The sequence below is a fragment of the Mytilus galloprovincialis genome, chromosome 8, assembly GCF_965363235.1.
Source record: "Mytilus galloprovincialis chromosome 8, xbMytGall1.hap1.1, whole genome shotgun sequence".
Classification (NCBI taxonomy): Eukaryota; Metazoa; Mollusca; class Bivalvia; order Mytilida; family Mytilidae; genus Mytilus; species Mytilus galloprovincialis.
Window position 1 is genome coordinate 58,067,492 of NC_134845.1, and position 25,711 is coordinate 58,093,202.

Consider the following 25,711-nt stretch of genomic DNA (forward strand, 5'->3'; position numbering starts at 1 on the left):
ACTTCCTGTAAAATAAGTGTCAAAATTAGAACTTTCAAAAAATTTTGACATTCCCTATTGTACTGAAAAAATAATTTACATATTTACATTATTTCTGTACAGAAATAACAAGAACTTTAGTTGATACTTTACTTCTTGTTTAGCCCGTTTTATCTCACTGCATAGCTCTTTATGCGCATGGAAGACACTTCTTTTTAGACCCAAACAACTTATTCCAAAAAAATATGTGGTCTTGAAAGGTCATTAAAAAAAAAAATCATTTCTAAAATGGCAATTTCTAAAACCATAATAATCATTTGGACTCAGACCTATGACTTTCATAATTGACCATCTAAATTTCAATGTTTAATCAAACAAGTTTTTTTTTAAATTTTTCGTTGGGTTGGATAAAGTTTATTTTTGTTTGTTTCAGAGACAACAGCTAAAACTGCATTCTTCACCTTTCTTAAGAGAAGCAAGACATTAAGTGGTAGCCAAATTCTGAAATTTGATGATGTGCAGATCAATCAAGGAAATGCTTACAACAAGAAGACTGGAAAATTTACTGCACCAAGATCAGGACTATACCATATATCATGTAGTTTGATGGGAAGTTTTGATAATGCTAGTATCAGTTTTCAGATTAATAAGAATGGTGATTTATTTCTTAACGTATATTCTCATGACTCAGGTTGGACAACTCAATCAGTTTCACTATTAATGGAACTTACGGAAGGTGACAAGATTTATGTCAAGCACAGTACCAGTAGAAATGATGTGGTAAACGGAAACAGACAGACAATAAAAGCAACACAGATAACTGAAAAATCTGCCTGGAATTTCTGGAGTGTTATTTATAACTGTAGAAAAGACCATGAAATTTTATAAAGGAGTAGGTCCAGTAAGACCCCTTTTTGGCCCCAAAATATAGCAGTTTTACAAAATTGTTAAAATGTAAACTTTTAGTTATTTATTAGACAGAAGAATGCTTCTGCTACATAAATATGGGCTGTTTTTTTACAATACAATGCACATATATCGGGTAGTATAGCACCATTAAGTCATGCTAAATGCCTGAAATATCCACAATTCTAGCATTTTATTTAAATTTTAGACGGTTTCCGTGTGAAACGGAAGTGGCCGCATTCGTGTTCATCCTTAATATTGAAATGTAATGTTATTTGATGATAATACATAACATATATAAAGGTTGTGGATGAACACGGATGTGGCAACTTTCATTTTTGACAAAAACCATCTGAAAAATGACATTTTCGGCATATTTTGTAGATTTTTCATATTTGGTCTTGAATCGGATCGTTTTTAATGACTAAATAAGTTAAAATCTTCACATAAACTAATTGAATCAAATGAAGTAGACACTTAAGTGTTTAAAAATTGGTCAAAATCTTTCGTTCGATGAACCTGAAAATTGAGGCCAAAATCGGTCATTACCGGACCTACTCCTTTCTTTACTTTCAGAATGAGAGAATTTAAAGAGTAACTCATAATAAACAAATGTATAAAAATAATTGCTTCTTGTTTTAAATGTTGCACTGAAACAGTTTAAATTGATTTTTAGACAGTTTGCACTTAATAATCAGCATGAAATTATGTATAACCAAAAAAAATAGATAGCACAGCTGGATACAACCCAAGGGTCCGGAAACGGTCATATTTGCCAGTCATGTCCTAAACTGAAACTATAATGTCCTAAACTTTTAATTGGGATTTAGGTCAAATTTTATTTTTCAACAGTAATAATTTCGGTCATTTCGTTGAGATTGACTTTCAAAATCGCCATTTTGAAAATATTTTTGTTTTGTTATCTATCGACTTCCTGTAATTAAACTGCCACTCCAATAAAGTGTTATAATCCTGAGGGCCCTCCTAATAACTATATTAATGCCTCTGGGAGCTATTGACTAATGATTGCTAATTAATCTCTTTACCTGTGTTTTTAATTCACACCTGGCAATTAATCACAAGCTCCAAACTATTATTATAAAGAAATAAAAATTCCATACCAACTGGCTTCATTATTTAATTACCCAACAGGTCAGACAATTGTCAATTATGATTTAAAATTAAATTAAAACTTGGTTTAATTTACGTAGAATTTTTTTTTTTTAACTTCTAACACACATGCTTTGTTTACTATGTAATACGCATGCTTGAAATTCTCTTCCACAGATTTAGACAATTAATCGTAAATTTAAAATAATTTCATCCTAAATAAAGCTAGTGCAACTATTTTAATTAATATTCTTGCACTATTAAAGGTAAAATATTAAAAAGCCGATGATTTCCTGTGATTTGGGTAAACAAAACTAATCCCGGAAATGAGTCCGGAATTGTTCGTTTTAGTATTGTCGCTTTACATCCGGTTTGAATTTTGACTTCAGGATCGAAAGAAACATAAGTGATAACTGAGAATATTATCGTTTTGAGTCATTAAAATAATTTTATTTTTAAACTGTTGCCTTCCCTTAATTGCTCTTGATCGATTTTTGGAAAATGGTAGGACAAATCATGAAGCAAATGCGATGCAACAGTGAAACAAGTTTGTTAATGCTACGAACATGACGATCGAGTATGAGCATACTCATAATGAGTCTCATGCAGTAATGTGATTTTGACAATCATTTTTTGAAAAGGGGCATCAACTTTTAAGTTGTATGAAAATGACCGAAATTAGATGAAAAAATTTCCGGATCCTTGATACAACCGTAGAGGTCCAACCCAGAATAGAAAGGGCAAAAGTGGACACAATATTCACACTTGTTACAGGTCTAAATTTATTTTTTGAAGAATTCATTTTCTGTTTAATTTCTGAAATCTGAAATGAGAAAAAAATGCCCCACCTCCCCAATTTGAAACTGGATAAGAGTTGCAAAATTAAGAACTCACATTTTAAATTTTGATAGCATTAATTTCATATAACACCTAACACCTTAACTCATGTAAAAAATGGTTACAGAAAAGAAATAGGTTTACATACTTTCTTAATAGTCATAATTTAAAAGTAAAAAAATTACACTGCATCACCTGCAATAGGACCCCCCTCAACTTTACAGTCAAATCTTTGTGTTTTAAAAACCTAGTTTTCTAAAAAGTAGTTTGAATACCATTATTTTGTGGATTCAGGAAAAAATCACATTTTCATAGAGATTTGATATCGTGGTTTTGGAAAGGCTTCTGTACAGACCTACAGAAAATGTGTAATTCATCGGACATTTAAATTCTTGGTTTACCTATACCCACAAAATCTATGAAAATTGGTATCCTGCAAAGAATAATGGATCCAAAACAAGAGGGTGGTGATGGGTGTACATTCATGATGAATAACGGTAAAAATTCTTGGCAAATGATGTTAACGGTAATTTTTGGTGCATGTACACTTTCTTTAAGACGATTAAAAAAAAACTGATTCTGACAAATCACGTTAAAATGACAATAACGATAATTATTTGGGACCTCTGACGAATCACAGTAAGGATATTTTGACGAACTACGGTAAAATTTCAACCAATTTAACACTAACGGTAGCCGCAAATGACCATTTGACACCTGATGACAAAAGGCATTACTATCCTCATACAAATCACTGTTACCTCATCAAATAATTGCAGCATGATTGTCAGGACGTCTGGATGTGCTTTGTCCACCTCATCAAACAGTACTACAGCCTTTGGACTCTCTGTTAATTTCTTGGTCAGTTGACCTCCCTCATCATGTCCAATATACCCTGGAGGCGATCCTATAAACTTTGCAACCTTGAAAATTAAAAAACAGAAATTATGACTGTTCAAAGCACTCTAGAAACTTGGGTGTATTTTTACTGTTTAAGAATTTCAAAAAATGGGGTCATATGTTACTCAGGGCCAGTGCTAAATTTTCAATTTCTAGCACCAATATATATAATATGTATATACAAGAAGATGTGGTATGAGTACTAATGAGACAACTCTCCATCCAAGTCACAATTTGTAAAAGTTAACCATTACAGGTCAAAGTATGGTCTTCAACACTGAGCCTTTGCTCACATTGAACATCAATAAATTGAAAATTGAAATAGGGAATGTATCAAGATATAAAGGGCCCCAACAATCATTAGTGTAAAATCCTTCAAACAGGGAAAACCAACCATCTTAGAATCTATATAAAAACCCAGAAACGATAAAAACTTATGAAACACGTCAACAAGCAACAACTTTTGAACATCAGATTCCAAGTCTGTTTTCAATTTTTTTACTTTGATTGTTTTTTTTATCCTGAACAAGATCATCCTACACAATTAAACTAATGCAAGAGTACATTTGTCTGATTTTCCCTTTATCATAAAATTCTAAAAAGGAAAAAGAAAAAATACTCAAGAAAATTTTCAACTTTATTACACAAACAAGTATTAACCTTTCAAAAAGGGCTAGTTGTTTCTTAGCTGATGAAAATGGAAAGTGTTCTCTTCAGGATTGAAGGACATAGGTTTGGATTGTCCTACTAACCAATCAATATACATTGATTATTCACATCTCGTAATATCTTCGAATCAGTTAGTTAGAAGCATTCACGCACTGACTGTCCATTGTTCAATTCTTAATATCGTCTCCTAGGAGACGATACTGACTTACATTAGTACTATTGCTATAATGCAAATTGAAGTTACCATGCACATGATTCAAGAAAATGAGAACAATGTCACATAAACCAAGTTGGAAATACATGTTCACCTTTGTTTAATTCATATACCAAATATAGTTGACCTATTGATTTAATAAAGTATCACTATACAAGAAAAATCATGAAATTTTTATATTGACCAATGAACCATGAAAATAAGAGTCAAGGTCAGATGAACCCTGCCACACAGAAATGTACTCCTTACAATTATTCCAAACACCCAGTAATAGTAGACCTATTGCATAAATATAATAGTATCTAAGAAAGAAACTCACTACCTGAAGAAAACTTAAGATTGACCAATAAACCATGAAAATGATATCTTGATATGATGATAATTACCATATATAGACACTTACACCTTACATTCATTCCATACACCAAATATAGTTGACCTCTTGCTTATTCTAGTATTAGAAAATAAACACACACAAAAAATACAACAATAAAATAACCTTGAGCATTACACTGTAAAAATCAAGTCAAAGTCAAATAAAACATGCCAGACTGACATGTACATTGTAAAATAAATATAGTTGACCTACTGCATTCAGTATTATAAAAAAACAAAAAAACACAAAAACTTAACTTAAACCACTAAACCATGAAAATTAGGTCAACCAAGCATCACATGAAACATTGCAGTTGTACACCTTACAATCATTCATTACACCAAATATAGTAAACCTATTAGTTAAATAGTATCTGAGATATGGACCTGACCACCAAAACTTATTCTTGTTCACTGATCCATGAAATGAGGTCGAGGTCAAGTGAAATATGTCTGACGGGCATAAGAACCTTGCAAGGTATGTACGTATCTAATATAGTTATCCTTTTACTCATAAGAAGAGAGATATTATGAATACTAAAACTCTTTGTTTTTCAAGCAGTCACTGAACATGCTGAACCATGAAAATGAGGCCAAGGACAATGGACATATGACAGACAGAAACTTAATAATATAAGGCTTTTTAAAAAAAAGAATGAAGAATTCATATCTTCTACCTTCCAAAATATTAAGTTTTTAAGAAGTTTGTTACACTATCCCTATGTAGAGCTTTCTTAAACAGAAGTTGCAGGCTCCATAAAAATGACATTCTTATATGCATACATTAATTATGAAACCAACCTCATGTTTTTCTTGATACTCTGACATATCCATTCTGATAAAAGCCTACAAAGAATTATAAAACATTTTACTACTGTGGAGTCATAATTTTCATTTTAAGCTTGCATTTTTGTGGATATCTTTTTTGTAGTCTTAAAAATTAATGCATTAATGCAAATTTGTAAATTGTTCATAATTTCAAATTGTGGTACTAATTATTTTTTTACACAAAAATTCTGTCTGTCATTATTCAGATGTTTACTTGTCTATCTATTTGTTTATTGCTAATTGTCTTTGTGCAGAAAGAATGTGAAAATCCTATCTCATTTAGAAAAGGGGGGAAAACAATAAATTGAAGGAAAAAAGTCAGGGGCAGTTAATCAATGGTACTTGTTAGTTTTTGTTTGTTATATTTGTTACTGTCTATTGTTTTGTCATAAATCAGGCAGACAGTTTTGTTGTTTGAAATATATGTTAGCTGATGTGGGTATTACTCAATGTTGAAGACTGTACTGCTAAGACCTAAAAGTTTTTAATTTCACTTCATTTGGTCTCTGGTGGGTTAATAAGTTAAGTCATCTGCAATCATGCCACTTCTTCTAATTATTTTAATATCCTTAATCAAAAAAGATATTTTAAGTTCTATGAACAAAATACTAATGAAAGGTTATACCCTAATATCTCCTAAACAAAAGTAATTTGAGGAATTGGTAAAAACATTATGCTTTTAAAAAAAATTATGTTTGGCCAAGATGTGAACAAGAAGTAACTTGTTTTAAAACATGTTACCTTTTTAGGATCTTTGTGTAGATATGTTGCTACCTGCTTTGCTAGTTCTGTTTTGCCTGAAAAATTCAGAAAAAAACCTTCATGTATTCACAAAAGAGGGACGAAAGATACTAGAAGGACAATCAAACTCATGTGTCATTAAAGTTCAATTGGCTAATATCTCATGATTATTCGTAAAATCAAAATGCAGTTTAATATGGTCAATGACACAAGTTAAAAAGTGTTCCAGGACCTACCAAATATGTCAACTTTATGAAATATGGTACCTGAAGAAAAAACTTTATTACAAATAAAATAGGTCAAAGAATGGTCAAAATTTATTAACTGAAAATGTGAAAATTTCTATCTTGACATGAACTATCATTGATATGGTCATAATTATAAATTAACTATTTGAATTTTTGAAATACTTAGACTTTTCTACCTCAGGAAAAGATTACCTTTGCCGTATTTGGCAATACTTTAAGGCATGTTTAATCCTATATGCTCTTCACTTGATTTTTAAGGATTTGAATTTTTGCCAAAATGGGTTAAAAATCAGGCGCTAAAATTGGTTCTACTTTGCCGCTAAGAAGACTGATTTTTTTCGTTCAAATGTCCTATCAATGTGCTAAAATGTCTTCCGCCATTGTGTTGCTTAGTCTTTAGTTTTCTATGCTGTGTTTTGTGTACTTTTATTTGTCTGTTTGTCTTCTTCCTTCTCATTTTTTAGCCTTAAAATTGTCAGTATATGTTTTCGATCTATGAGTTTGAATGTCCATTTATATTTTTCGCCCCTCTTTTAAAAAGTTCACATTATAATGAATTTGTGTCATAACATAAAAATCCAAACTAAAAAAACATAAGTTTTTTCAAATGCTTTTATGTATTTGCTATTTAAAAGGCTAAAACCTTTAACACATAAAGTATAAATTTTTTTAGTGGAAAAGTCTATGTTAAAAAAGATAAGACCAACTGACCTATACCAGAGGATCCCAGGAAAAGAAAGACAAGAGGATGGTCTTCATCATACCATCCATTCTCTTTTCTTCTAACAGCTGGAATGAAAAGTCATTGCGTTAATTTTTTACATTAGATTCACTACTGACATACACTGTTCAATGACAAACATATAATGTCACTAAAAGATCTTTTGGATACATATTTGTTTAAATTTCAGGGGTTCTAAATGTAGAGAAAAAATAATAACAAGGAACTGCTATTGATGGTATACTTCCAGAGTCCACTGTTTTCGCCTTTGTTTTTTTTTTTGTGGGAGCTTGTGTTTTCTGTAGGTTTTTTTTATATATATATTTTTGCTTTGGGCCTTAGTGGATGATTGACCTGAGTACTTCATCTATTGTATCAATAGCCTGTCAACACTTTTTATTTGGCTCTTAAAATTGATGGAGTTTGAGAGGATATTTTTTTAAATAGCCATATGCAGACTGTTACCTTCAGAGCTTAGTATGTTGGCAAGGTGACAGAATTATTCATATTTGTATTGCTTTATAGTGAAACTAAACACCTTGACTTAAAATTAATTTGGCCCGCTTAATTTTCATAAAATTTTGACAAAATATATTTTCCTGACATGTTGGACAAAAATATAAAAATTTCAGAAACCTTGAACCGCACACTTTAAAAAAAATCATTAGATATATATAGCAGTTTGACAACAATGGTTTTGATCATTGAGAAGCTTAACATTTCCTTAACTAAAGAATGTGATTAAAATGTCCAGCTGATATTTAGAGAGTTATCTCCCAGTAGTGCTATGTATGTCCTATATGGCAATATATGTCTCTTATCACACTTAACAGATTGGAATATGAATAATTGATACAACAAAATGGTTTCATTTGATTGGACTACATCCTCTAATGTTATTTATAAACATGGGTCATATCAGTTATATAATACTGTGGATTAATTTATTTTCGTGTGTATCAATTTTCATGGATTAAGGAAAGCTTGCATTTTATTGGATACATGATTTTGTGGTTTTGCCAATATCTGCATACAAAGTAAAATTGAGAATGGAAATGGGGAATGTGTCAAAGAGACAACAACCCGACCAAAATAAAAAAACACAACAGCAGAAGGTCACCAACAGGTCTTCAATGTAGTGAGAAATTCCCGCACCTGGAGGCGTCCTTCAGCTGGCCCCTAAACAAATATATACTAGTTCAGTGATAATGAACGCCATACTAATTTCCAAATTGTACACAAGAAACTAAAATTTAAATAATACAAGACTAACAAAGGCCAGAGGCTCCTGACTTGGGACAGGCGCAAAAATGCGGCGGGGTTAAACATGTTTGTGAGATCTCAACCCTCCCCCTATACCTCTAACCAGTGTAGAAAAGTAAAAGCATAACAATACGCACATTAAAATTCAGTTCAAGAGAAGTCTGAGTCTGATGTCAGAAGATGTAACCAAAGAAAATAAACAAAATGACAATAATACATAAATAACAACAGACTACTAGCAGTTAACTGACATGCCAGCTCCAGACTTCAATTAAACTGACTGAAATATTATGATTTCATCATATGAACATCAGGCACAATCCTTCCCGTAAGGGGTTTAGTATCATACCATCATAACATATATGAGAAGAACATAACCCGTGTCATGCCAACAACTGTTTTTAGAATAAATGAGTTTAGTTCCCACACAAAGACCTTATCAGTGACTCAATATTAACGCCAAAATATGCAATCTTTAATGACTTGACAACAGTATCGTAATTATATCCCTTCTTAATAAGTCTATTCAAAGGTTTTGTAAGTTTATGAGGTGAATACTGACACCTTTGTGCTTTATAAAGAATATTTCCATAAAAAATTGGATGTGAAATACCTGAACATATAAAAGTCTGCATGTTGAGCTATATTTACGAATAATGTCTTTATACCGATGATAACATTTAGTAAATGTTTTGACTAGTTTGTGATATGGAAAACCCTGGTGTAATAATTTTTCAGTAATACATAAATTTCTCTCGTTAAAATCTAAAACATTGTTACATACACGAGCGAATCGTACAAGTTGAGATATATAAACACCGTAAGATGGTGACAAGGGAACGTCACCATCTAAAAACGGATAATTAACGAAAGGAAATGAAAAATCATCCCTTTTATCATAAATTTTAGTATTCAGCTTTCCGTTAGTGATATAGATATCAAGATCGAGGAAAGGGCAGTGGTCATTGTTAGTATTAGCTTTATTTAAAGTAAGTTCACCAGGATAAATTTCATTAATATACATACTGAAGTCATCATTATTGAGAGCCAAAATATCATCCAAATATCTAAAAGTATTATTAAATTTGTTTATCAGATGTTGTTTTGATGGGTCTTTGCTTATTTTTGTCATAAATTGTAACTCGTAACAATACAAAAAGAGGTCCGCAATAAGTGGTGCACACTTAGTCCCCATTGGAATTCCGATAATCTGACGATATACGGAATCCCCAAAGCGAACAAAAATGTTATCTAGTAAAAATTCAAGGGCATATATAGTATCAAAGCATGTCCAATTAACATAGTTTTTTTGTTTATTGCTACTAAAAAATGACCTAAAAGAGTTTGAACATATATATTCACATTCTGATTTTTTGAATGCCCATTTAATTAGGTGTGTGAATTTTTTCTTAATGAGAATGTGAGGCAATGTGGTATACAGGGTAGAAAAATCAAAACTTTGAACAGATTCAAAATCACCAATATAAGCATGCAATTTATCAAGTACTTCCAACGAGTTCTTGACACTCCAAAAGTAATTTATTCCACTATTTTCGAAGGCCTTATTTGAACAATTTATTATAAGGTTTTTAATTGTACCAAGTGTGCTGGTAAGAATAATAGACAATTTAGTAGTTGAACAATGGCTTGAAGACGAAATAAATCTATATTTGTAAGGGGTTTTGTGTAGCTTCGGAAGCCAATACATAGTTGGGACTTTCATTGTATTTGGCTCTGCTTGTAAAGCGGTGGCTAAAAGTTTATGTTTGTTACAGATTTCGTTTTCTGAAAATGGAGTCAGTTGGAATGTTGGTGAATTGGTGATTTCCTTTTTCAGAACCTCAATGTAAAATTTACGTCAAACAATAATAATATTATTAGCAGCTTTATCGGCCGGGACAAAAACAAATTCCTTGGCTAGTTCTTTTAGTTTATGTTTGATACGAGAAATAGGTTTATTGTGGTTATTGTTAATAGTAAAATGTTCTTTAAAATGTTGAATACGTATATCAACTATCTTCATTACTGAATTAAAAAAAGAGTCCAAAGATTTTTTGTCAGCTTTTTCCCGTTTTATCCATTTCATACAGTAAGTATGGAGTGAGTCGTGGATGATATTACGACACTCATTCCAATTAATAATTGACGGGGGATGATATTTAGGTCCTTTACTGAGAAATGATTTTAACTCTCGGTCTTGAACGATGTTAAGATCTCCTGTTATAACATGGGAAATGGGTCCATAAATATATTCGGAATTACTGCAATTACATGAAGTAGGTGTATTTTCACTGATATTAACATCTTTACACAATTGACTATAATTAAACACAAATTTCCGGGTAGATTTCTTGTAAATATATCAAATAAGAGGTAGCTCAGTATTGTCAAAATATCCAGGAATTTGTTCTTTAACAGAATGGTCGTTAAATATACCGGCAATATTTACAAAATCAAAGCCTTTATTGACATACTTAATTTTAATCAAATGTTTTTTATGATCTTCAGGGTGATCCATTTTGGGAAATAATTTAGAATAACAATATGCCATAATAATTTGAACAATTTCATACTTAGGACTGCTATATGAAATTGTGTTGCAATCCTCCAAAATTTTATTTAACTTATTAACCGGTAACGAACAGAGTTTTGTTAACAGATAATGTCTGCCGTTGTTTTTTGAAATAGAAATTAGGTCCGAAATATTGGTATGATTGGCACGAAATTTTCTTTGATTGCGATTTGTTCTACAACCGTGAGAACGGTTTTTACGAACAGTTTTAGAAACAATATCCAAAATGTTAACGGAATTGGTTCTAGATATATTACCAATTCCCATCAGGGTTGGCAAAGTATTACCCGCCCGGGAATTCCCGGGTGGGAAAACCCGGGTTTTCCCGGGCTGGGCAATACTCCCAGAAATAGGGAATAGTGGGCATTACTGGGCAATATGATTTTTTAAGCTTATTTTAATGTAAAATAGTAAAGTCTTGGTGTAGTTTAATAGTATTACTGCTATATACACTTTTTATACAGATAACCATTGACAGTCATTTCTAAAAGAATGAAAAATTCAATTTCATTCCCTTCTATGTAGCCAGAATACAAGATTTGCACATAAGCACAAATCATTGTTTCAATAATCCATACTTTGAAAAAAAAAAATTGCAATGTTGAAGTGAATTGTTTATTTAAATGTTATACATTCATACATTTGTCATATTGCTAAATAAACACCCTAAGGGGTCATGCCATTAACACTTGAAAAACACAATAAAATTGAGGGCATAGGACATTTGAGCGAAAAAGAAAAAAGCACATAGGGTCATTTGAGCGCCGACTTCATAGGACATTTGAGCGCCGGGATATTAACCTTACCTGAGTTTTCAGACAGGACATTTGAGCGAAATTTTCCCTGATAATTTTACACGAATTAAGATTTTTTTTTAAAAGTAAGAAAAAAAAGTAAGATTTAGTTATAAATATTTTTTATTTTATTTCACACCCGAGTAATTCGACCGGTTCTGGCTGGTTTATGTAAGTGAAATCCTAAGTTGATCTCTATTTACCAATCAATTCTACTATAATTCATTGGCTATGCAAATTTTCTTTGTTCTAAAATTCTTATATATATATCTATTAAGTGAAATGTCCCTTGGCACTTGAAATCTTAATACTAATAATACATGTACGTGTTAAAATGGATATTATTTTGACCGAGACTAATAAGGGAAAAAGAAGCCTTGTTTGTGACAGTTTCCGATATAGAGTGGACAAAACACTAAAAGGAGAAGAAATATCCTGGAGATGTACAGTAAGTACCTTTTTTTACAAATTTAATGTTAATGTAAACTACTTGTTCGTCTGTTACGCTTCAACTTCCATAACTTCTTTTAATTTTGATTTATATCTATATCATTATATGTCTATCTTATACCTCCTTTAGATTAATTTTTTAACACATTTGAATATAAGCTACCACATATAGGGTTAGGTATCAAGGCTCCATGTTGAAGGTCGTACTGTAACCTATATAACATTGTTAGGTTGATTTTCTAGGCACTTTACAATATTCATACAATACACTGTAAAAATTGTGCTTAGAGCCTAAACATTTCCTAAACATGTTTAGATCTAAACATGTTTAGGAAAATGTTTAGAAGCTAAACACATAAATGTCTGTGGTGTTCCCATTCTAAACATGTTATGAATTTCAACATGTAATGCACCACATGCTTAGAGCCTAAACATGTAACCAATTGTATAACATGAAATGTGTATAGAAAAGTGTTTAGGCCCTAAACACAATTTTTACAGTGTATATATACAATATATAATTGCTTGTTTTAATTATATTGTGTCTTGGATGAGGAGTTGTCTTTTTAGGATTCATACTACATCTTATTTTTATGTCTTGCAATAGCAAATGAAAAAGCATTTAAACACTTCAATTGTATTTGTCCTTTCAATATTTTTCAGGCAAAAGGTTGCAAAGCAAGACTGAGGACGGATTGTACCGGAACCGTTATAATTCAACAGAAAAATACTCATAACCATGATACCAGTGATCGTGACAATGAACGTCACTTGCTGCGGGTACGATCAAAAAGAAAAGCGGATGATGATATTGCTCAACGTCCTTCAAAAATTATCCGTACAGAGTTACAGAACATGGATGAAGCAAATCTAAAGTCTGAAGACATTGGCAGCGTTTCAAAGGCTATATATAGAAAGAGGCGTAAATCTCACCCTGCACTTCCTAAATCTAGAGAGGAAACACACCAATCATTAAAGAAGATTAATATTCAGTCAAATAAATTTGAAAATTTTGTGCAGTTTAATGATGAACAAACTGGTATAATTATTCTTACGTGTCCAACCAATCTTGAATGTTTATGCAGTGTGCCGGAAATTTTTATGGATGGTACTTACAAATATTGCCCAAAGTTCTTTAAACAGTTATATACTATTCATGGCTATAACAAAGGAAATTATGTCCCTCTTGTATTCTGCTTACTTCCTGGAAAGTCTGAAGAAATTTACGTGAATTGCTTTTCCTCAATTGTCAAGCTATGTTCCGATCAAGGTCACACACTTCAACCGAAAGCAGTACACGTCGATTTTGAAATATGTTTTAATCTTTTTGTTGGTAAACTCCTCATTTAATGAACTATATTCGTAAGAAAATGTGGTATGATTGCCAATAAGACAATTCTCTATCCAAGACTTGTTTTCGCTCAAATGTCCTACGCTTATTCTTATTTTCGCTCAAATGTCCTAAAATTTAGGCGCTCAAATGTCCTATACTTTGGCGCTCAAACGTCCTTTTTTTTTCGCTCAAATGTCCTGTCAATGCGCTCAAATGTCCATTGCCGAAAATTGAAAGGGCTGATTATTGTTACATAAACAAATCTGCATTATAATCAGAATAATTACTTACTAATTAGTGACAGTACAGTTTTTTGCTTTATGAATGACATTTGAACAGGTTTACCTGAATCCAGACAAACAAAAAAGGTTTATATATATATCTTAAATGTATAAAATTTGTGTTTGATCACTGAATCCTCTATAAAATTCAGACTAGTATTTTATATTACCCAGTATTGCCCAGTATTACCCACTAAAACCCAGTAAAACCCGGGTTTTCCCAGTATTTCCCACTGGGCTGGGCAATACTCATAAAACCCGGGTTTTTGCCAACCCTGATTCCCATGATATTATCATTTAGACCGAGAGGGTAAACTGTCTGTAATTTTTTAATCCAATTTAATTCAATTATTTTCCGTGATCGTACAAACTTTGAATGCGATTCACCAGGCTGCTTATTTACTGCTTCTAAAGGTTGAACTGCTAAATATTTAAAAGGATGGTTGTGCTTCTTAAGGTGTTGGTAAATGATACTTTTGAATTTATTAGGTCTTTTAAAACGATACAGATGTTCTTGAGTGCCTTTTGATAAATATCTTCCAGTTTCTCCTACGTACTAAATATCACATCCCGGTTTGTTTCATGTGAGTAAATAAATAATACTGTTTGTTTTTCAAGTAATATCAGTTTCAAAATTTAAAGAAAATGTGCGACCATTAAATGTGGACCTTACCATATTATTGGTGGAAAGACGGGGACATGTAAGTCATTTTTTGGCATGACACTTATCGATAGAAGGGTAACCACGATTTTTATGGTTAAAAATGTTAGCGATGGTAGTATTTTTAGATAACCGATTTTGAAGATTTAGACGTGTAGATACCCTTTGAACAAGTTTAGTATTTAGTATTTTTCCGTTTCTTAGCTTCATAATTGTTTTGTTAGTGAATTACATAATAAAGGAGCAAAGATTGGCGTCCAGAATATGAACCAGCATACAATAATTAAGTTAAGTAAAAGTGATAAATTTGTTCGGCTGAAAATGTCAAACGCTATCAGTATTAATTACCCGAAAAAGATAGTGTATATCAGGGTAGGACTGATGGCTGACCAATTAGTAGAATGGGGCTGAATATTGAAATACTACTTTTTGATAAACATTCCTAAAGTAATGAACTAGAGCACTTCTCGCTCAGACACACACTCCATAATCTAGTATATTATAAGAGCATAAACCTGAAGCACGGGGAGGCACTCTACTGCCTCCACACGGCACTAAAGACAAACTCTGTAAAAAATAAAATTGAGAATGGAAATGGGGAATGTGTCAAAGAGACAACAACCCGACCAAAATAAAAAAAACACAACAGCAGAAGGTCACCAACAGGTCTTCAATGTAGCGAGAAATCCCCGCACCCGGAGGCGTCCTTCAGCTGGCCCCTAAACAAATATATACTAGTTCAGTGATAATGAACGCCATACTAATTTCCAAATTGTACACAAGAAACTAAAATTTAAATAATACAAGACTTAAACAAAGGCCAGAGGCTCCTGACTTGGGACAGGCGCAAAAATGCGGCGGGGTTAAACATGTTTGTGAGATCTCAACCCTCCCCCTATACCTCTAACCAGTGTAGAAAAGTAAAAGCATAACAATACGCACATTAAAATTCAGTTCAAGAGAAGTCCGAGTCTGATGTCAGAAGATGTAACCAAAGAAAATAAACAAAATGACAATAATACATAAATAACAACAGACTACTAGCAGTTAACTGACATGCCAGCTCCAGACTTCAATTAAACTGACTGAAAGATTATGATTTCATCATATGAACATCAGGCACAATCCTTCCCGTAAGGGGTTTAGTATCATACCATCATAACATATATGAGAAGAACATAACCCGTGTCATGCCAACAACTGTTTTTAGAATAAACGTGTTTAGTTCCGACGTAAAGACCTTATCAGTGACTCAATATTAACGCCAAAATATGCAATCTTTAATGACTTGACAACAGTATCATAATTATATCCCTTCTTAATAAGTCTATTCAAAGGTTTTGTAAGTTTATGAGGTGAATACTGACACCTTTGTGCTTTATAAAGAATATTTCCATAAAAAATTGGATGTGAAATACCTGAACGTATAAAAAGTCTGCATGTTGAGCTATATTTACGAATGATGTCTTTATACCGATGATAACATTTAGTAAATGTTTTGACTAGTTTGTGATATGGAAAACCCTGGTGTAATAATTTTTCAGTAATACATAAATTTCTCTCGTTAAAATCTAAAACATTGTTACATACACGAGCGAATCGTACAAGTTGAGATATATAAACACCGTAAGATGGTGACAAGGGAACGTCACCATCTAAAAACGGATAATTAACGATAGGAAATGAAAAATCATCCCTTTTATCATAAATTTTAGTATTCAGCTTTCTGTTAGTGATATAGATATAAAGCCCTTACAAAATTTATAATACATTGAACATTTAAATTTGTGGTTCTCCTGTACCCACAAAAATGAACAATATTGGTATCCAATGAAATAATACTGAATTCACCCTAAATTGTGTTTTGTGTTCCATTTTTTGTCTATTGGTGCTTTTTTTTAGGCCAGGGCATTTTCCGATTAACATATGAGTTTGAATGTTCCCTTTGATATATTTTGCCTCTTTTTTATAATTGTATATGTCAATTTGATGTATGCAACAATACTCTAAGAAAATCTGTTTCTTTGTATGTGGAATTTGGAAGTCCTATCCTCCCCCATCCATATTAATGGAATAGTCCTAATATTACCAGCAGCCACTGTATTGATTGCCCCCTCCTGACCAATAATGAACTGTTTCAGCCTCTGTTCCAAAGGAAACTTTCTCCTCTCTTCTGCTTCTTTAGCTTCTTTCACTTCATTGAACTGAAACACAAAGAAAACAATCAACACATTTAAATTCTAATGCATAAATTATATATATGGGGTAGAGGCTGAATCTTCTATGGATTTTATTCACCCTCTTTGGTTCATAAAGGGTCAGTAGTGAATGTCAGATTTGCTCTAAATGCTTTGGTTTTTGAGTTATAAGCCAAAAACTGCATTTTACCCCTATGTTCTATTTTTAGCCATGGCGGCCATCTTGGTTGGTTTGCAGGGTCACACCACACATTTTTTAAACTAGATACCCCAATGATGATTGTGGCCAAGTTTAGTTTAATTTGGCCCAGTAGTTTCAGAGGAGAAGATTTTTTGTAAACGTTAACGATGACGGACAACAGACAACGGACGCCAAGTGATGAGAAAAGCTCACTTGGCCCTTTGGGCAGGTGAGCTAAAAATGAAAGACTACAATAAATGATGTCTGACACAACTAACAGTGGAAGTGACGTCATGAATCCCTTATGGAATTTACTAACACCCTACGGATCCATAGGGAGTCACAACATGATAATTTACCTGCAGAGTGATAAGTGTCCTTAGTTGACATGATTTCCTGCTAGCAATTTAATATTTCTATGTTCAATAAATTGTGAAATAAGATTCTATAATGTTATTTGACATGTACTTTAAAAAATCCCATGTTAATGAACCTGATCAAAGTATTTTGAACAATGACTTATTTAATTATTCAAGGCCACATTCTGCAAAATTGGATCATTGAAAATTTATTTTCCAAAAATGCAACAAATAAATTCTAGGATGGAGGGTTTAAAACTAGTCAGTCTGGTTACCTCACATATTTTATTTGACCATAAGAAGATGAAAATCATTTCTTTGTTCAATGTCCTTACTTTGTTTTCTGCATTATGTAGGACTTGACTGACATTTTCACTCTTCACATAATCCACTGGTTTATGTCCATTCTTATTCTCAATGGTAGGATCTGCTCCTGTAAAAGAAGTCTATCATACTAAATGAGGGTCTAGAAGGGGGTTATTTCATTTTTGTATTCTTTAACTTTTCTGTAATTTTTTTTCTAGTTAACATATCTTTTGTCCATTATTGTCTTTTCTCTATATTTAAAACCCCCATAATTCTCTATTATTTGGCTTGTTTTGGGGTTTTTCTGCTGTATTTTGTTTTTTGATAAATATTTCAATAATATTGCACCATAATTTGATTTTCTATAAACCCCATCCAGACCCTCACAATAAAGAGGCAACAACAGTTTAAGTTCTTTTTATCTCTTCATGGAAACAGCGTAATAATGAAATCTATAGATATTTTTTGTCGAATAAAAGACTATACAAATGCCCCACTCAAGCTTTGCAATTTTAATACTCTAGAATGGTAAGTGACTCACTGACCAAATTTGAATTCTGTCTACTAGTTTTAGTTCTTAGTATAGTGTATTAGTTTAATAAAATTTTGATGAGGAAAACTTAAGTTATAGTGCAGAAACAAAAATTTGTCAAAGTCGAATGGATGATATAGGGTAACACTTAATACCCTAGTTCTTAGATGCCAACTGCTGGGGTATAAATATCTCTATACGGAAAGTCTGTAACTGTTTGAAAATTGAGTTGTTATAAGAACCATACAAAACAGACCAAAAAATCATTTCATATTTTGTTAGTGAATGTTCCTGAATTAATCCAAGTATTATACAAGTATATATAACAACGAATAGATAAACAAGTCTAAATTAAAAACTACGTTCAAACCTATGATTGCGTTGGATAAAAAACGCAATATTTATACATGTGCCTGTTTAACAAATTTTATTGTAGAAGTGTCTAAAAACAGCACAAAAAACATTTTCCAAAAGACCAAAAAAGTGAAAAAGTATATTTAAACAAAACACATTTGACTAACAGGTCGAACAACTGATGTTCTTTAACCCTGCTGACTGTCATTGGCACTTGCCAAAGAAAATTGATCACAAGATGCCACAAAATGGATCTTAATATAAATTTAATACTAAACAGAACTTGTGGCCACGATGTTATGCCACAAACATACGGTGTCAATATTTTTTTAGTACACCAGTTCCGGATTTCGACAATGAATAGATGATACATACATAAGATCAATTTCTATCTGATACGGCTCATATCTTAGAATTAGATACAAATACATCCTAGTTAGCAATTATTCCAATGTAAAAATTAATTTTCAATGGTATCTTTAAACACAGTGTATTACCTGCTTCCAACAAAGCCCTGACAATGGCAGCATCGTCAATCAACACAGCATAATGTAAAGCTGTACAGCCCTGGAAGGTTGATTGTCTGTTTAATCTATCACTGAATTCTTCTTCTCTGGCTAACATTACTGAAAAAAATAAAGATGTAAATGATTAAACTTTACTGCACTACTGACGTGATGTAAATTATACATTTTACTGCTCTACTGACATAGTGCAAATTTTACATTTTACTGCTGAATAATCACTGTTCATTTTATTTACAACTTTTTGGTTGATTTTTAGCAAGACATATTTCCTTAATTTACACTGGTCTGTCTTATAAAAAAAATAAATTGATTTGAAGAAGTCTATTGGGGTTTTTTCTGTGTTGAAAATAGTAGCTGTTTGATCATACTAATTGTAATATACATTAAATCATCTTTTTTAATTCTAAAATATATAATGAAAGATGTGTTGTCCAACTTTATTGTGTTACAACAATCCTGTATAAAATAATACCTTGTAATGCATTAAAGCCCCTTTCTCTAGCCATCATCAAATAATGAGTGTAGTCATCCCCCAAGTTAGGGTCAGCTCCATTCTTCAACAGCAATTCCACTGCTCTATAATTAGAATATGGTATTATAAACGTCTAAACATAATTTTATCTGCAATTCTCATTTTTTAAACAATTTTAGATACCCTAGTGATGATTGTGGCCAAGTTTGGTTATATTTGGCCAAGTATTTTCAGAGGAGGAGACTTTTGTAAAGGTTAACTTCAATGGACGACGGACGCCAAGTGATGAAAAAGAGCACTTGGCCCTTTGGACCAGGTGAGCTTAAAATATTGACTTGTCTGGTAGATGTATTTAAGCATTCAGAAAGTATTTTTAATCAAACACCAGCAATCAATCAATCGGGCTTTCAATTTTTCAGTGAAATAAAACTCTTACTTCAGATTTTTGTTGATTGCAGCTACTTGTAATGCTGTCCATCCTAACTGGTGTCTTTTATTTAAATCTACACCACCTTTGATCAACCTACAATGTATTATAAAACATTCAGCTATTTGTAAGGCCTAAATAATATCTGTGTTGCAGCTAGCTTGGTGGGTAGGAAGGTAGGCAGCAATTATTATAAAACAAGATTTGACTGGTTTCAATCATTGTTAATAGAGGAAACAATTTGATAGTAGGGAATTTTTGTCCATCTGATGAGTTAAGCTTTTTTCAACTGATTTTTATAGCTCGTTCTTATGTTGTACTGTTATACTACTGTCCAAGGTTAGAGGGAAGGTTGGGATCTTGCTAACATGTTTAACCCCGCCACATTATTTATGAATGTGCCTGTCCCAAGTCAGGAGCCTGTAATTCAGTGATTGTCGTTTGTTTATGTGTTACACATTTGTTTTTTGTTACATAAATAAGGCCGTTTGTTTTCTCGTCTGAATTGTTTTACATTGTCTAATCAGGGCCTTTTATACATGTTATAGCTGACTATGCAGTATGGGCTTTGCTCATTGTTGAAGGCCGTACGGTAACCAATATTTGTTAATGTCTGTGTCATTTGGGTCTTTTGTGGATAGCTGTCTCATTGGCAATCATACCGTATCTTCTTTTTTATAGGGTTGGTAGAAACAACAAGTATTTTTTTATTGTGTCTAATGATAACCTTTGAAATGGCTAATGGTTAAGACAACTGTTTACTTATATATAGGTAAATAAATGTTATTAACAATTGATAATTATGTTTTAATGGTTCCCAATGAATTCTCTTTCCGATTTTATTTAAGGTTGATGTTGATATTTTTTATCATTGTACATGTTTTTCAATTCAGAAGTCCTTTGACAGTAGTCATAGAAGTATTATCGTGCAGTCTTTTTTGGTTGCTTGGCCTATAAATTGGTATGCATGGCCTTTAAACAGACATGCTGTGTGACAAATTTTGCTCTAAGCTATATACTAGTAGATCAATTACTGTTTAACTGCTATATGCATAAGTGTTCTCCTATAACCTACATCAATCTATTCATGTGGCAGTCTAATCATTTTACCTGTTGATATCTCACAAAACATGTTTAACCCCGCAGTATTGTGTCTGTCCCTAGACAGTAACATCTAGTCTTTGTCAGTCTTGTGTGTTTATTCTAATTTTGGTTCATTTGTGTGTTTTGGAGTTTGACATTCAATGTTCATTTGTGTGTTTTAGAGTGTGACATTCAATGTTCATTTGTGTGTTTTGGAGTGTGACATTCAATGTTCATTTGTGTGTTTTGGAGTGTGACATTCAATGTTCATTTGTGTGTTTTGAAGTGTGGCATTCAATGTTCATTTGTGTGTTTTGGAGTGTGACATTCAATGTTCACTTTTGTGTTTTGGAGTGTGACATTCAATGTTCACTTATGTGTTTTGGAGTGTGACATTCAATGTTCACTTGTATGTTCTGAAGTGTGACATTCAATGTTCATTTGTGTGTTTTGGAGTGTGACATTCAATGTTCACTTGTGTGTTTTGAAGTGTGACATCTAATGTTCATTTGTGTGTTTTGGAGTGTGACATTCAATGTTCATTTATGTGTTTTGGAGTGTGGCATTCAGTGTTCATTTATGTGTTTTGGAGTGTGGCATTCAGTGTTCATTTATGCGTTTGGAGTGTGACATTCAATGTTCACTTATGTGTTTTGGAGTGTGACATTCAATGTTCACTTGTGTATTTTGGAGTGTGGCATTCAATGTTCATTGATGTTCATTTGTGTGTTTTGGAGTGTGGCATACATTATTGTTTTGGAGACAACTAAAGCCTGCTGTGTCATTGTTTGGATGCAGGATATTGTTTGTTTTGAAGTGTGACATTCAATGTTCATTTGTGTGTTTTGAAGTGTGACATCTAATGTTCATTTGTGTGTTTTGGAGTGTGACATTCAATGTTCATTTATGTGTTTTGGAGTGTGGCATTCAGTGTTCATTTATGCGTTTGGAGTGTGACATTCAATGTTCACTTATGTGTTTTGGAGTGTGACATTCAATGTTCACTTGTGTATTTTGGAGTGTGGCATTCAATGTTCATTGATGTTCATTTGTGTGTTTTGGAGTGTGGCATACATTATTGTTTTGGAGACAACTAAAGCCTGCTGTGTCATTGTTTGGATGCAGGATATTGTTTGTTGTGTTAACAATGGTTAAATTAACAGATACAGGATTTTCACACTGCCTTGAACACCCATTGGTGGTCTTGGGCTCTTCTTTGCTCTTTGGTTGGTTGTTGTCTCTATTACAAATACCCCATTTCCATTCTCTATGATACATCACATGTATTTTTCATGGTTGTGTGTGAGCTTTCACTAAAAACTAAGTCTAACCTATCTAAGGTGGTATTGTCTTTATCTTTAACTGCTTCTAAAAGCCTCAAATCTACAAATGAAAATAAAGTTGTTACTGTAATTGAATTTAAACTACATACATTTAACAATATCATTTTAAATTATCAGACTAGAATTAGAAAGACAATATTTGTATAAGACAACACCCCCTCATAAAAAAATATTCTAAAATATCTTTATAGGGCTCAGAATAGAAATAGATAGTATTGCACATATTTATGATACATCATACAGCACCCCTCTGAAATGTTTTCTAAACAATCTTTAGAAAGCCGCTACCATGGCTGCAGTACATACTTGTTTTTTTTATATTCTTAATCTGTGAAGTTTTTGTTCTGTTCTACAGACATAATAGAGTGTTGCATGTCATGACAGTGACATGTCTTCATATGTGAGTGGTGTATGTCATGTCAGTGACATGTTTCTTCATCATGATAGTGTTGCCTGTCATGTCATTGGCATGTTCCTTTATCATGTGAGTGTTGTCTGTCATGTCAGCGACAGGTTCCTTCATATGTGAGTGTTGTCTGTCATGTCTGTGACATGTTCCTTCATCATAATAGTGTTGCCTGGCATGTCATTGACATATATTCCAGCATATGTAAGTGTGGTCTGTCTTGTCAGTGACATGTTCCTTCATCAAGATAGTGTTGCATGTCATGTCATTGACATGTTCCTTCATCATGTTCATAAGTGAGTGTTGTCCGTCATGTCAGTGTCATGTGCCTTCCTTATGAGAATGTTGTCTATCATTCTATCATGTCATTGGCATGTGCCTTTAACATGTGAGTGTTGTCTGTCATGTCAGTGACAGGTTCCTTCATCTGTGAGTGTTGTCTATCATGTCAGTGACATGTTCCTTCATCATAATAGTGTTGCCTGTCATGTCATTGACATATATTCCAGCATATGTAAGTGTTGTCTGTCATGTCAGTGACATGTTCTTCATCAAGATAGTGTTGCCTGTCATGTCATTGACATGTTCCTTCATACATGAGTGTTGTCTGACATGTCAAAGATGTTTCTTCATATGTAAGTCGTGTTTGTCATGTCTGTGACATGTGTTTTTATCATGTTAGTGTTGTCTGCCATGTCAGTTACATGTGTCTTCATCATGTGAGTGTTGTATGTCATGTCAGTGATATGTTCCTTCATATTTGAGGTTTGTCTGTCATGTCAGTGTGACATGTTCCTTTACAATTGTTAGTGCTGTCTGTCATGTCAGTGACCTGTTCCCTCATATGTTAGTGTTGTCTGTCATGTCAGTGACATGTGACTTCATATGTGAGTGTTGTCTGTCATCATGGTCATGTCATTGACATGTGTCTTTATTACATGATTGTTGTCCGTCATGCCATTGACATGTGCCTTCATCATTTTCATATGTGAGAGCTGTCTGTTACTGAATTACTGAAATGTCACAAATCAGGGACCAAACAAGTTACTGTTTTCAACAGTTAAAAAAGGGGATGTACCATTGTCAGGTTATGAAGGTATTCAAAATGTAAATGGATTCTGGAAGGATAAGTATACGTCTTCTGCTAATCTTTTCTCAATAACCTTCATACATGTCATACATGTAGGGTGTAGGGAATATGACAATTTTTGGAATGTTTCTGTTAGATTCTGTTGGTCTGAAGAGTTGAATTTTTCCAGGCCTGAAAGCAATTTTGATAGTTTCTGGGCTGCTGGTCCAGTATTTATATGTGCATGTATAAAGTCCACAGCAATGAGCATAAAAATGGTTCCACAGCTACATTTGTACTGCCTATTATTCTTTGATTAATAGCTAGTCCAAATAATTATGCCGTCTAGAAAGGCTATATTTGATTTTGCTGTTATGCCTTCCTACGACAAGGAAGGCTTCCAAAATTTTTTATCAAAAAGCTGTACTAAAACGGCATAATTATTTGGACTAATTAATAGCATGCTACAATTTTTGTAGACCGATATATTGCAAACAATAAAATATGAAACCAATCAATTTAGTACATTGAAAAATATTGTTGAATATCAGTTTTCAACATGCATCTATAACAGTCTGATGCAATAATTCATATAATGGAAACCAACATTTGACAAGTACATGTGAACATGGTGAAAAAGATTATTCAATGTTCCCATTGAATGATGCATTTCTTACGATTTGCATCAAAATTCCCGGAACAATTTGCTTTGATTCCTATCAGTGCCAATGATCCTGCAAACGGCACAGCTAAGGTCTTGAATGAGAAGCCGGTATTTCGTCGTTTTAAAATGTTTAATAGTGTGTTTTCTAACTGGTTTATAACCAACGAATATCTGTAAAAAGTGTTGGAGTAGATCTGGTTTGGTGTCACTTTTGTCTGGTTTTCCTTCTGACGCACAAATGTTTGAAAAGTTGACAGAGTTCGTCTTTGAATTCGTCTGCATAGTTTTGAAAACATGCTGCCGGAAGTGAATGAAATGTGTTTGTCGTAAAATATAAAACACACTATATTCCAATTTGAAATTACTTTATTATTTATATATATTTTTTTTTTATAAATTTTGTCTCAAAACTTTTTTGAAAAAAATAAATGATAAAATTATTTAACCAAAACAAAGGTTTTACAAATTGATGTCGTAAACACAATTTGCGATAGCATCAATCAGCTGATTCAGAATCTGAACCATTGCAAGTTTACTAATTATTTCTTTATTTCACACATTTATAGCTGATTATTTAATTCAAGTCAAACAAAGAGTTGCAATTCAATCATTTGCTTTTTATTTTATCAAAGGAATGCAAGGTCATTATTTAGATTATACCTACAGTATAATATTATTATCTTGATTCACCCAATTTTTATAGGCATATACATGTACCTTATCCCTATTTGTTGGCCATTACTGGATACTACATAGGTTCTTGTCAAATTTTGATGTCATAAAACAAAATATGTGAAGGCACAATGGAAAAGTGATTGTTGTATGCGTCTAAAGTTCAAGGGGCCGGGTCAGCCGTGATTAGCAATAAGGTGTATACACCTTATCGCTATTTATCCGCCATTGCTGGA

At 32.7% G+C, this 25,711-nt stretch overlaps 1 protein-coding gene across 1 annotated transcript in view; it reads right to left on the bottom strand.

Moving 5' to 3' along the window:
* LOC143042276 (mitochondrial disaggregase-like) overlaps window positions 1-25,113 on the bottom strand; it is a 49,518-nt gene extending 24,405 nt beyond the window's left edge. The window contains exons 1-11 of the mRNA XM_076214537.1: window positions 24,817-25,113; window positions 22,653-22,704; window positions 20,248-20,334; window positions 19,812-19,915; window positions 19,310-19,438; window positions 17,956-18,053; window positions 16,972-17,086; window positions 7,519-7,596; window positions 6,560-6,615; window positions 5,792-5,836; window positions 3,594-3,755 (exon numbers count right to left, since the gene is read on the bottom strand). Of these exons, the coding sequence (XP_076070652.1) occupies window positions 3,594-3,755; window positions 5,792-5,836; window positions 6,560-6,615; window positions 7,519-7,596; window positions 16,972-17,086; window positions 17,956-18,053; window positions 19,310-19,438; window positions 19,812-19,915; window positions 20,248-20,334; window positions 22,653-22,704; window positions 24,817-25,099 (1,209 nt within the window). The 5' untranslated portion in view covers window positions 25,100-25,113. The remainder of the gene's footprint in view (window positions 1-3,593; window positions 3,756-5,791; window positions 5,837-6,559; window positions 6,616-7,518; window positions 7,597-16,971; window positions 17,087-17,955; window positions 18,054-19,309; window positions 19,439-19,811; window positions 19,916-20,247; window positions 20,335-22,652; window positions 22,705-24,816) is intronic.
* Between the last annotated feature and the right edge of the window lie 598 nt (window positions 25,114-25,711).